This window comes from Chanodichthys erythropterus, chromosome 18 (assembly GCF_024489055.1).
Source record: "Chanodichthys erythropterus isolate Z2021 chromosome 18, ASM2448905v1, whole genome shotgun sequence".
Taxonomy (NCBI): Eukaryota; Metazoa; Chordata; class Actinopteri; order Cypriniformes; family Xenocyprididae; genus Chanodichthys; species Chanodichthys erythropterus.
The window spans coordinates 28,796,725-28,810,063 of NC_090238.1; the positions used below are offsets into that span (position 1 = coordinate 28,796,725).

Consider the following 13,339-nt stretch of genomic DNA (forward strand, 5'->3'; position numbering starts at 1 on the left):
CCTCAGATTAAAAAAAAAAAACACTCTTTCCCAAAGCCTCTTGGGTCTAAACCTCTCATATCAATTCCTCCCTCCCTCTCTGATTCTATTTCCACACTGTCCAAAACCAGCTGATGTCACTATTGGCAGATAGATCATTCCACCTCGCTGAATGACTGGAGGATATCATCACAGACTTTTCCCTGATTGACTGCGTCTCTATAGGATTATTGGAGAGTGTACATGCTACTATTTTAAATTCATTGACATTTTTTTTTTTACCACACCTCCTCGTCTCCCACTTCCTGTGAAATTGTCAGCTATGTTCTCCTCATCCAAGCCCTCCCTACTCTCGACCTGGACCTCCATGGAGCAAGCTGACTCAGACGCATTGGATATCAGCACCAAAGTGCAACTGCATGGGGTACTGTGGAAGAGACCTTTCGGGAGGCCCTCGGCCAAGTGGTCCCGCAGGTAACATTGGGCGCTATGCACAAACTAACAAAAATAAAGCTAAAGACTCTTTTATTAGAAAATCTTTTTAGTTATTTTATTTTACTTAGCTGTTTTTCATTATGTTTTCACAATGTGTTTATCTGTTTTTGGTCAATAATGAAGTGTTATTAAATATATAATGTTATAGTGAAGCATAAGAAGCAGCTATGGTATTTTTACTGCATAGTGAATATTTTTTTTTTGTGTGGTACCTTGTTATGTAGTGCACTATAAAAGCTTTGCAGCTTAGAAGATATCGAGTAACCCATCATTATAGCTTACTGAACCGAGATGCTTTAAATGTGCCTTTAAAGCTGAGTAAGTCAGATCTATGAGGACTCTCTGTGCTGCCAGGAGGTTTTTGTGCGTACATTAGGAATTATAAAGATCCATTCCAGTAAAATGAATGTTTTATTTATGGTTATTTGGTAATTTATGAATTTGTGGAGAAAGCTATGGAGAGTTTTCAACTAGTGCTTTCCTGTTTTTAAAGAGAAAAAAAAAAAGTGTTTATTATATGTAGCTTAGCTTGAGGTGTTTATTGAATTTCTTGTTGCTGTAAATCGTTATGACTGTTCGTGCTTACATAACAGATTCTTCATCATCAAGGATAGTTTTCTGTTGTATTATGCTGAAAATGAGAAAAAAAGCTTTGAGACTAATCGGTACTTCAACATTCACCCTAAGGTAAGCTGACATTTACATAGCACATTATTTTTGTTATTATGCATTTTAAACTAATTTTATATATATATATATATATATATATATATATATATATATATATATATATATATATATATATATATATATATATATAAATATAATCATATTATATATCACTCAAGCAAAAGGGTACACTGTAAAAAAAAATATTTTCATGATTTGTTATCACATTTTTTTTTTCTTTTGTCAAATCAACTTAGATAATTAATGTGGTGATAACAGATAACATAATATTTTTAGGTTCTGTTGATTAAACCAATCACCTTCATTGTTTTAACTAAATTTTTTTTTAATTTCAATGAACTCAAAATTTTAAGGCAAACAGGTAACTTACTTTTTTAAGTTATACCAACACTCATTTTTTAAAGTGTACTGGATATCAGCACAGCTGTTGGATGATTGCTTACTTTTAAAAGGTTTTCTAACCAAGATATTAATAACAGAGTAAATTCAGCAAAATATATACAATTTGTTCTAATATATTTCTTACTATAGGCATGATATTGTTTTAACCTTTTTCTCCATCTAAGGGGGTGATTCCATTAGGTGGATGCATTGTTGAGCCTAAAGAAGATCAAAGCATGCCATTTGCCATGGTCATCAACCACGAGGGCTTCACTGTAAAAGCATTTTCTTCTTTCTTGTATTTTACATAATTACATAATCAGTTGTTGTTGTTTTTTTGTTGTTGTTGTTGTTGTTTTTTTGTTTTGTTTTTTACACATGGAAATGTACTTAAAGTGTCCCTATTATATATACAGCTATGGAAAAAATGAAGAGACCACTCCAAATTTAGAAATCAATGTTAAGTGGTCTCTTAATTTTTTCCATAGCTGTATATATATATATATATATATATATATATATAGATCTATATACACACACATATATATATGTGTGTGTGTGTGTGTGTGTGTGTGTGTGTGTGTGTGTGTGTGTGTGTGTGTGTGTGTGTGTGTGTGTGTGTGTGCGTGCGTGCGTGCGTGCGTGCGTGTGTGTGTGTGTTCTTAATTTTATTTTGGAGGTCTCCTACAATTGATTTACATGCATTAAAAAAAAAAAACAAACCTTTAAATTTTCTGACAATAAAGTCTGCAATACATAAATGATTAGTCATTTATGCAGATCAGTGTCTGCAATGCACATTGCGTCATCACCTAATTTCTCAAATAGTCTGACATCTGTTCGGTCTCTTTAAACCCCTTCTTAATGAGCGTACACTGCTCTGACTGGTCAGACAGCCCCATCTGTTGTAATTTGTCTACAACTTACATCGCGTGTCAGCAACGAAACACCCATTACCATTACTGAATTTCAGCTTCGGATCTTCCTTTTTCACTTTATCCTTTTGAAGTGCAGCAAAGTGGATTCACAGAGCTGAAAACAGTGTCGGAAACACAAACAAAAATCTTCCAGGCCTCAGCTGCAACTACAGTGTTTGAGGACGGGTCAAAGTAGACATCGTTCGTGGGCAGCCAATAAAGACCATAGAACTGGCATTATGCAATTTTGATGCATTATTATGTATGTAACAGGAAGTCAGACTGGAATTGTTCAGAATCAATTATTTCTTTTAGGAGACAATAACTTTATTTGTCATGTACTTTAAACTTTAAAACTTTACAGACCCTTTATACTACTATTTATACTAAATAGGTTATACATTTTTTTTTTTTTTTAAATGTACATGGATAAATTGTTCATAATATATACTGCAATAGTCTGTCAAATTTGATTTTATGGTGACTTCATTTTTGGTGTAATTTCATTGTCTTCTGAAATTCTATAGCCACAGATCACAAAACTATGTTTTTGTTGTTTTACCATGGAAGAAATAATCACATTGAATAATCACAGAGACGAGTCTTTCTCAAAAAAATAAAATAAATAAAATAAACAAATAAATCTTGGTATTTAAGATCTTTCTCCTTACCCTGTACAGGGAAACATTGTCCTGGCTGCTGAATCGGAGTCAGAGCAGAGTCAGTGGGTGGAGATGCTACAAGAGTCAGGAAAAGTGTGAGTGACTTCTAACAACATCTTTGTGAAATTAAGCAAATTTCAAATTTAAGATTGAAAGTGTAAATGTTTACACACATATAATTTCCATCACTTTTAAAAATAGCCCCATGCATTTAAGCCCTTAGATGCTAAATAGATTGTGACATTAGTGTTTCTTTTTTTAATTCCATTAAAGCACTTGGAAGAATGCTCAGTTGGGTGAGGCTATGATCGAGAGTCTTGAAGCCCAGGGGTTACAGCTGGCTAAGGAAAAGCAGGAATACCTGGGTATGGTCAATTTTGTTCAAATGGAAAATTCACAATACTTTTTCATAAAGGTCTAATATATTAAGGGTGATGTATATTTTTTTTTTATTTGATTTAAAATTAAAAACATTTTTTTTTTTTTTTTTTAGATAAGCTCATGGAGGAGACTGAGGAACTATGCTTGCAAAGAGAAGAGAAGGCGGTTAGCTCTGGATTTATGATTACATTTACACCCACAAATATTTAGTTTTCCTGTTTTTTAGTATATTCTGAAATGTTTGTACACAGATTATAGGTTTAGAGGTCCATGCATGTAAAGTGAATAATGGATAAATATGTCTGTGTTTGTATATGTCTGTACCTGTGTTTTGTAGGAGCTGGAAAGACTGAATCAATTGCTGGAAGAAGAAAAGCAGAAGTTTGAGGAAGTGGTTCAAGAGCTGAGAGTAGAACAAGAGCAAATTAAACTGTAAGGCACCCTACCATTTTTTTAAGCACATTTACTATTATTAACAGTTTTACAAACATATAACATTTTTGTTTATACCATCCATCCATCCATCCATCCATCTACTTATTTAATCAAATTGTGCCCAGCCATAAAAATGGGTCTTGAGAGCAATCCAGCTTTAGAATAGATATTAAATCAAATATGTTTACATTATTATATGTAATTTACCCTGATCATTAATGACCATCTTCTGAACATTTTCTACTGCTCTGTTTTGTTAGAGATCTGGATGGTACTGCTCACTGTCTGAAAGGAGTGGAAAATGAGAAAGAGGAACTTCATAATCTTACCACACTTCTGCAGAAGTCTTTAGAGGTATCAAAAAATAAACATTGTAAAGAATTGGAAAAAAAATAAAATAATAAGTCCTTACAGACGTTTAGGAACAATGTACTGTCAGACTATCATCATTACAAAATAAACCCATAAACCGATCAGAACCCAGATGTGGATTCATGTTGATTCAATTAAGTTCAATAACAGTGTTGATGCTGCAAAATTCGTCAATTATGAAACTGTGTCAAATCAGCTATAAAACAGCTCTGCAGAAAACTGTTATCATCCAGCTCAATTCAGTTCAAATTTTGTTCTCATTCAGTGGTGTCAGTGAAATCAATAATATTACTGAATATTAATATGTGTCCTGATAAGGTCCATAACAAACGTCTGACTCTGTATTAATTCAGGATTTATCCCAAGAGAAAAAGCGTACCCTTGAGATGCTGCGAGAAAGAGGACAGGATGTGGCTGAAAGAGGAAGTGATCGTCGGGCCTCTTTAGACTCCCATAATCCAGAGGTGCAGCTTCAGGGCAACCTGCGGCAAATCGAGGAGCAGATGAGGAATCTGCTTAAAGAGAAAGAACAGGCAGATGACAGGTGAATAAGAACATTTCATAACAAATTTGCAAAAGATTCTTTACATGTACAAAGATTTCCTATTTCTATATATATATATATGTGTGTGTGTGTGTATATATACACTCTAAAAAATGCAATTGGGTTGTTTTAACCCAGTGGTTGGGTTAAATGTTTGTCCAACGTGCTGGGTAGTTTTATTAAACTCAACTGTTGTATAAAAATTACTGTATTGCTTGCTTAAAATGAACCCAAAATATGCTGGAAATTAACATTTATTAATATGTTTAATAAATTAACATTTATTAATAAGCTAATGAATAATAAACAATAAATATTTATCAAATTGCTTATTAATAAATGTACACCTTTTGATTATTACTGTTGCCTCTAGTAATTATGTATCTGGTTTTTAATTTCTCACCTATTTTGGATTCATTTTAAGCCAGCCATATAGTCATTTTTAATCAGTAGTTTGGTTAAATAAAACTACCCAGCAGGTTGGGCAAACATTTAACCCAACCACTGGGTTAAAACCAATTGCTGGGTTTGTCCATTTACAACCCAACTTGGGTTGTTTTTAACCAAACATTTTTTAGAGTGTGTATATATATATATATATATATATATATATATATATATATATATATATATATATATATATATATATATACAGGGGCGGATCTAGAAAATTATTTATAGGGTGGCAAAGGGGTGGCATGAGGTCTATGAGGGGTGGCAACACCAAAGCAAGCGCCAATGCATAGTTTTTGGAGATTTATGGCCTGACATACACAATTGTGTTCACAAACATTGCATTGCCAAAATATATAACAAGATTTCAATATCCATCATGGCACCAAGTAAAGGCACTATATGAAAAACATCAACAGATTTAAAATGAGTCTGACCTTGTATCACTAAAGGAGATGAGCAGTTTTATTAATATTACACAGGTTACTTCGATGGCATAAAACATATTTTAGTGCAAGCTAAAGAACAATGTTTTTTGCAAACAATTTTTGAGTTTCTGTTATTATCAGAAGTGGGAATGTCGCCCAGAACACCCTATCAACTACATATTCTAGCACCACCCCAGCAATTGCAGCAAGAGCCTAGCAACCACCCAGAATCTCCTAGCAACCACCTAGCAACACTTTAGCAATCACCCAGAACATCTATATTCTGGCCTAACTGACCAAACTATTTATGTTTTTTAAACAAGATTTTAAGTTGGCTTCATGACATGCCAGCAAAAATTTGTCTTTCAAACTTTTAATCTAGTTGAAATGAAAAATTCAGAATTTTCTCACAACTATATAAACACAGTCTCAAAACTATGCACCAGCTTGTACAAACCTCAAACTTCCAGGTCAAAATAAAATGTTTTTGTCAAAAACTTATTCTTGTCTGACACAATCAAACTTTGGCCTCAGATGACACACAAAACTTAACAAATACACAAACTACTGCACTGCCCAGTGAACACTAGAGAGATCAATTCATATAACACTAACAAAAATACAGCTTACTGTGATTCAGGAATTATTTAGCAGCTCACTGTCTACTACACTATACAAAAATAAATTTACAGATACAGTAAAATACAGCAGTGATTTTTTTTCTTTCTTTTTTCATTTTACTATTGTAAATTGATCTGCCAGTAGATATGTATGAACTTGGTATGCACCACAATACAGTATACTGTCAATTACAGTAAAACTAAATTCAGCATCCTCTGCACGTTTGGCCAGATTGTATTACAGTATATAAGGTAGTATAGCAGTGTATTGGTCTTCTGACACAAGACAGTCAATCACAAGTTTGAGGGTGTACAACATGTTACAGTTTACTGTACATACATAGTGAAATTTCCCTCATCTAAAGTACTGGTACTGTGTAAGTTTAAAACCCCTGTAAATTATTCATTCAGCTCTCTCTCAGATTTTGACTGGTGTGTCATCAGTTTTGCTACCTAATGTAGTCATTGTTAAACGTTTTGAGAAATGTGTCTTTGTTTTGATAACTGAATGAATGGTTTTGGAAACTGGGCCAACTGAATCACTTATAATGTGTTAGCAATCGAGATAAGCTAAAATACATTTAGATTCTTACCTCGTTTCTGTGATCGGGATCTTCTTATTGATTTCATGTTATTGTGGATAAAAAGACCTTTATCCATGATGAAAGTGGAGCGGGCGGTCGGTGAATCAGCACGCAAAAAAAATCGAAAATTCGAGGACTTCTGAGTTAGCCGAGAATCAGTAATTTTCCGATTCACGAACAAATGGAAAACAATTCGTAAGTGAACTTGGATGCGCTGTATTTTGACTCCCAAAGAACCGGTTCATAAGAGTCATTTGTTAATGAAGCTGACTACATTGGACGCGCAACCGTCATGCAGCTTATTGGAAGACGTGTTTTCTTGCCATTATTTTGCAATACGCTGTCTTTTTTATGTCATCAGATTGAAGCGCCGCTGCTGAAAAGCAGTAGAACTTGAAACACTGTTAACATTTATATTTTATTCTCTGATAATTTTGGGGTGGCAAAGCTTTTTCTTAGGGTGCCACCCCGGTAGATCCGCCCCTGTATATTTATATATATATATATATATATATATATCACTGTTCATGTGTAGAGCAATTTTTTTTCCAGGAAATGCAGTAGAATAAATGGACCATTGAGACTGTGACAATGGAAATGTATATTGATCCCTAAATAAGCCAGTCTATTGATTAGATGTGAATGAAGCACAAAAGACAGAGAGTGGATTGACTAGCGGGTATGAGTGACCTCAAAAGCAGGATATAAATAAATAAATGTGACTCTGCTGTATGGTCCATTACGCATGATACAACAAATTTATAAATAACAACCTGATTAGATGTCATTGATTTTTTTTTACTTGGTTTTAAAAATGAAATCTTATTTCTGTTTGCTGTTGGTAACTCTTAAAAAATGTCAGATTACATAAATATATGATTGAATTTATGCTACTACTATTTCTGCGATTTATATTGTATGTATACTTCTAAATATGCATAGTACATGAATATGCATAGAATACTCTGGATGACTTTGCCAAAAAGTGCAGTATGCAATGGAGAACACTGCACTGGGTAATGTATCCCACAATTCAATGTGCTCGATCTTCTGGAAATGTATTTAAATTTCATTGCATAAATTTGCACATTTGCATTAAAATTCAAAATATCGTTATTTATTTCTGAAATTATAGAAATAAATAGTTTAGGTAACACTTTATTTTAAAGTGTCCTTGTTACACGTTACATGTTGTTACTGTAGTAATATAGTAATAACCAGGGCTGGGTAGGTTACTTTTAAAATGTATTTCACTGCAGATTACAAAATACATGCTTTAAAAAATAATTTGTAACGTATTTTGTTAGAATACCCAAGTTTTGTAACTTATCTAAATACTTTAGAATACTTTGGAATACTAAGTATGTAACACACACACACACACACACACACACACACACACACACACACACACAGACACACACACACACACACACAAAGGTAATTGCGAGTTTTTATCTCACAAAATGTACCCCTGGTTTCACAGACAAGGCTTTAGTCCTAGACTAAAATGCATGTTTGAGCTGTTTTAACTGAAAGTAACTTGTACTGACATATCTTAAAATATGTCAGTGCCATTGTTTTGTCTCAAGATGCACACCAGTAATGTTTTTTCAAGTGTACGTTTATAAAAGTTACTTAATATCCTAATTGAACTAAGGCCTAATCCTGGCTTAGGCTAAGCCCTGTCTGTGAAACCAGGCCATAAAATTGCAATTGCGAGTTATAAACTCAATTTTGAGAAAAAAAAAAAAAATGTCAGAATTGCAAGAAAAGTCAGAATTGAGATACAAACTAGCAAATATATATATATGAAAATAATTTATTCAGTACTTTTACACAGGAGAGAGAACAAGCAGAGAACAAACCTCTGTAAATGTGGCCTCTCATCACAAACTACACTCCACTGCTCTCTTTTCTACCCCCTAGTGTTTATGGCAGTGAGCCAGTAAGCAAAACCTTTTTTTCTGTCGCCCCCTGCAGGCTGAAAGAGAATGAAAAGCGAGCCAAAGTTCTGCAGGAGGAGAGAGAGTTTTATTCTTCTCAGGCTCAAACTCTCCAGCAGTCCCTCACACAGCTCACAGCAGACAAACAGCACACTGAGGAAGAGCTGAAGGTGAAAACTAATATGCCCTGAAATTGTGGAGCACAAAAAAACTGGATACAAGAAACTGGATTTGCTGTAAATTTGAATGTGGAACATTGCAAAAATTCCAATTAATATTTTAAGGTTGTTTTGGATCTACCAGTATACAGAATTATTAAATTACATACAGCATGTGTATTACATTACCTTTTCTCTATCTCTATCTCATTTCTGTCTGCTGGATCATCACTTCCAGTGATACAAAAATCAATTGAAATTCTATAAACGCTCATGTCTGCTCCTTCCTTCATACCTTTCACATCTAAAATGTGACTCCCTTACAATCTGTCTTCATAATATACTTAATATGTTGTTTGTTTGTGTGTGTGTGTGTTTGTGTGTGTGTGTGTGTGTGTGTGTGTGTGTGTGTGTGTGTGTGTGTGTGTGTGTGTGTGTGTGTGTGTGTGTGTGTGTGTGTGTGTGTGTGTGTGTGTGTGTGTGTGTGTGTGTGTGTCAGGCGGAGATGGAGTCTCGTGTAGAACTGGAGCGTAGGCTGAAATTGGCCGAGGAGGCCCTGCAAGATCTAGAACAGGGTCTAAATGCAATAGAACGTACCCGCGAGAGGGATGAAAGAATGAAAGGAGACGTCAGCCATCTCCGCAGTGAGTACATTACATTAGTCGTGTTCTAATATTGAGTAACAAGAGTCAGTTGTTTCAATTGAAAGGTTAAAATTTTGTGAAGCTTTGTGAATGAAAGATCAAAATGACAAACAATGCATATTTATTTTTCATAGATTTATTTGTTCAAAATGCAGTGGCTTCTTAAATTTTACTAAATTGCATATCAACATACAGTTGGATATTGTTTTCCCAGAGTTCTTTGAGGAATGTATCTGTGCTGCTGAGATCGAGGCCAAGTTACCATCCATCATGAAGAACGCAGTCTATCTGCATAAAGCTGCTGCTCGGCGCATCAAAAGTTGCCGTATCCAGAAACGGGCCTCCAGACAGCACTGGTGTAAGTGTTACACGTAGGTGCATGCATGCACACATGATGAAATTATAACCCAAGTAGTTCCATTAGCCACAACTCTATATTGAAGTAACATATGTATCTATGCTGGTGAATCTGCCATTCTGCTATTACCAGAAGCAGCACTCCTATTGAGTAAATCTATAAAACTAGTGATTTGATTTGATTTGACTGAAGGATATTTTTTTGTAAAAGTTTAAATATCCTGTACAATAATAGAATGTTTTGATTTCTTTAAAATATGTAATATTTATTATTATTATTATTATTATTATAAATTAACATTAACCTGTTAACATGTTAACAAATGTAACTTTTTTTTTTGGTAAAGTGTCATTTTATATATTTTGGGACACAGCTGTCTTCAGAAAAGTAACAGGGATGGCAGTTCTGATCACGTTTTGATAGATTGTTATGCCATTATGTTTTTCATATTATTATTTTTATCAGTGGGGTTTGGACTTAGTTTAAAAAAGGAAAGCCACAGGAATAAATTACATTTTAACAAATACAAATATTTTATTTATAGTTAAAATAGAATTTTTTTGTTTACAATTTGTAAACTGTTTTTACACTAGAACTTTTTTTAACCTTGGTAAGCATAAAAGACATAAAAGACCAACCCTTTTTGAACAGCACAACACACACACACGTTGGGTTTTCAAGTTTGCTGATGGCTTTGAATTGCTCGTCTTTCTAGAAAGAGGGTGATTGTTTGTTGCATTTTGAGCACTGAGGATAGCAATCTGCTCATGCTCCTCACTTGCACTTTATTGCACCATGCAATTTTTCTAGACTTCAGTCTTTTTTGGATTCAGTGTGCGGTCAGTCATTTTTTCTGTTTTGCTCCACCTTTCTTAATCATGTTCCACCCTCTTTTCCTGTTTGTAGTGAAGCACTCTCAATCATTTGCCACCTCTCGCGGTGCCTCCTCCACCAGTCTTGAAGAGTTGAGAGAAACCGCCCGGCGTCTGACTTCAGACAGCTGTTTGAGACGGCAAGCCTACAAGATAATCAACCGCCAGGACACCGTTCAGTCTGAGGACTAATAATATTCTGACAGACAGATGGACTGACAGATCAACCTGGGAGGGAGGGGAAGCTGTTTAGTCATCCTGCTCTCTGCTGTGCAACTTCTGTTGAAAGTTTAACCAAGTTTAACAAGTTTAACATGATTCAATAAGGGGAAACTATACAAACACAGTGTGCTGTCTTCTGTTGTCATACTTTGGGACTATGTTTCCTTCAATTTTAAATGTATAACACTGTATAACTATGAAATGACAAATATTTGATTTTAGTGAAAATAATATAACTTATTCAATGACACATAGCTTAGATGAAAAATACCTAAGAGTCTGTATGCTGAGCTATGCTGTAACTGTCAAAACTGGAACTGAGAAAAAAAAAAAAAAAGAAAGAAAAAATTAGAGCTTTAAAGGGATAGTTCACCCAAAAATGAAAATTTGATGTTTATCTGCTTACCCCCAGTGCATCCAAGATGTAGGTGTCTTTGTTTCTTCAGTAGAACACAAATTATGATTTTTAACTCCAACTCCAACGGCAGCGTCTGTCAGTGGTATACTGCAAGTCAGCGGGAACTTGGACTATAAGAGTAAATAAAACACAACAGACAAATCCAAATGAAACCCTGTGGCTCGTGACGACACATTGATGTTTTAAGACACAAAACGATCGGTTTATGCGAGAAACCGGACGGTATTTATATCATTTTTTACCTCTAATACACCACTATGTCCAACGGCATTCAGCATTCGCTTGGTGAGGTCTGATTGCGCTCTGACAACGGCAGTGATGTCTCGCTCTCATTGAAGTATACGCACGAGACATCACTGCCGCTGTCAGAGTGCGATCAGACCAAACGAATCGAGTGATGAATGCCGTTGGACATAGTGGTGTATTAGAGGTAAAAAATGATATAAATACTGTTCGATTTCTTGCACAAACCGATCATTTCATGTCTTAAGGTTTCATTTGGATTTGTCTGTCGTGTTTTATTTACTCTTATAGTCCAAGTTCCCGCTATACCACTGACAGACGGCAGTGGTTGGAGTTAAAAATCATCATTTGTGTTCTACTGAAGAAACAAAGTCACCTACATCTTCGATGCACTGGGGGTAAGCAGATAAACATCAAATTTTCATTTTTGGGTGAACTATCCCTTTACGCCATGAACCAAACAAATCAGCTACCAGGTAAATCACAACAGTACAAACTTTGATTTGAAGTAAAAAAGTATCAAAATTGGACAAAAAGACAAAGGTACAAGACTGTATAGGCCTACTTAATGGCTTTAATTAGGTAATGACATAATCAAAAAACAAAACAAATTATATACACACACACACACATTTATTCAGACACCTTGAACATTTCATTCATTATTACCGTTCAAAAAATGTTAATAAAATATGACAAAATCTCAGAGTTATACTGTTTCAGGAAAAATTTATCTTAATTATGTCAGATAACACTTGAGCAAAACATAGTCAGGTCAAAGTTTCTGAATAATTTTTGGCTCCAAATTTTTATCAATTTTACTGATAGTCTACTGTATGAAGAATTTTTGGGAATAATATTCCACAGTTTGTTTTGCTATCTTCACTTACATAAATGAACTATAGTGTCCTGCACCTACTAGTAAAAATATTTTAAAAATGTCTGAATATTTTTGGTTTGACTGTATATACATAACAATATGTTATGTTTATTGCAAAATATGCATATATATATATATATATATATATATATATATATATATATATATATATATATATATATATATATATATATATATATATATATATATATTAACAGTACAGTCCAAAAGTTTGGAACCACTAAGATTTTTAATGTTTTTAAAAGAAGTTTCGTCTGCTCACCAAGGCTACATTTATTTAATTAAAAATACAGTAAAAAACAGTAATATTGTAAAATATTATTACAATTTAAAATAACTGTGTACTATTTAAATATATTTGACAAAGTAATTTATTCCTGTGATGCAACGCTGAATTTTCAGCATCGTTACTCCAGTCTTCAGTGTCACATGATCCTTCAGAAATCATTCTAATATGCTGATTTGCTGCTCAATAAACATTTATGATTATTTTCAATGTTGAAAACGGTTGTGTACTTTTTTTTCAGGATTCTTTGATGAATAGAAAGTTCAAAAGAACAGAATTTATCTGAAATACAAAGCTTCTGTAGCATTATACACTACCGTCCAAAAGTTTGGGGTCAGTAAGAATTTTTA

The 13,339-nt window shown here is 34.0% G+C and overlaps 1 protein-coding gene across 1 annotated transcript; it reads left to right on the plus strand.

Annotated features, from left to right (window-relative positions):
* The first annotated feature begins 301 nt into the window (after positions 1-301).
* plekhd1 (pleckstrin homology domain containing, family D (with coiled-coil domains) member 1) lies at positions 302-11,111 on the plus strand. The gene is made up of 13 exons (XM_067368298.1): positions 302-453; positions 1,068-1,161; positions 1,731-1,820; positions 3,143-3,219; positions 3,398-3,489; positions 3,618-3,670; positions 3,843-3,937; positions 4,201-4,294; positions 4,666-4,856; positions 8,925-9,057; positions 9,545-9,689; positions 9,904-10,047; positions 10,954-11,111. The coding sequence occupies exons 1-13, from the start codon at positions 302-304 to the stop codon at positions 11,109-11,111; spliced, it is 1,518 nt and encodes a 505-aa protein (XP_067224399.1).
* The last annotated feature ends 2,228 nt before the right edge of the window (positions 11,112-13,339 follow it).

Coding starts and splice junctions, on each gene's coding strand:
- plekhd1 (XM_067368298.1), top strand. CDS start 302: ATGTTCTCCTCATCCAAGCCCTCCCTACTCTCGACCTGGACCTCCATG. Junction 1,162..1,730: donor ACTTCAACATTCACCCTAAG/GTAAGCTGACAT, acceptor TCTCCATCTAAG/GGGGTGATTCCATTAGGTGG. Junction 1,821..3,142: donor TCAACCACGAGGGCTTCACT/GTAAAAGCATTT, acceptor TACCCTGTACAG/GGAAACATTGTCCTGGCTGC.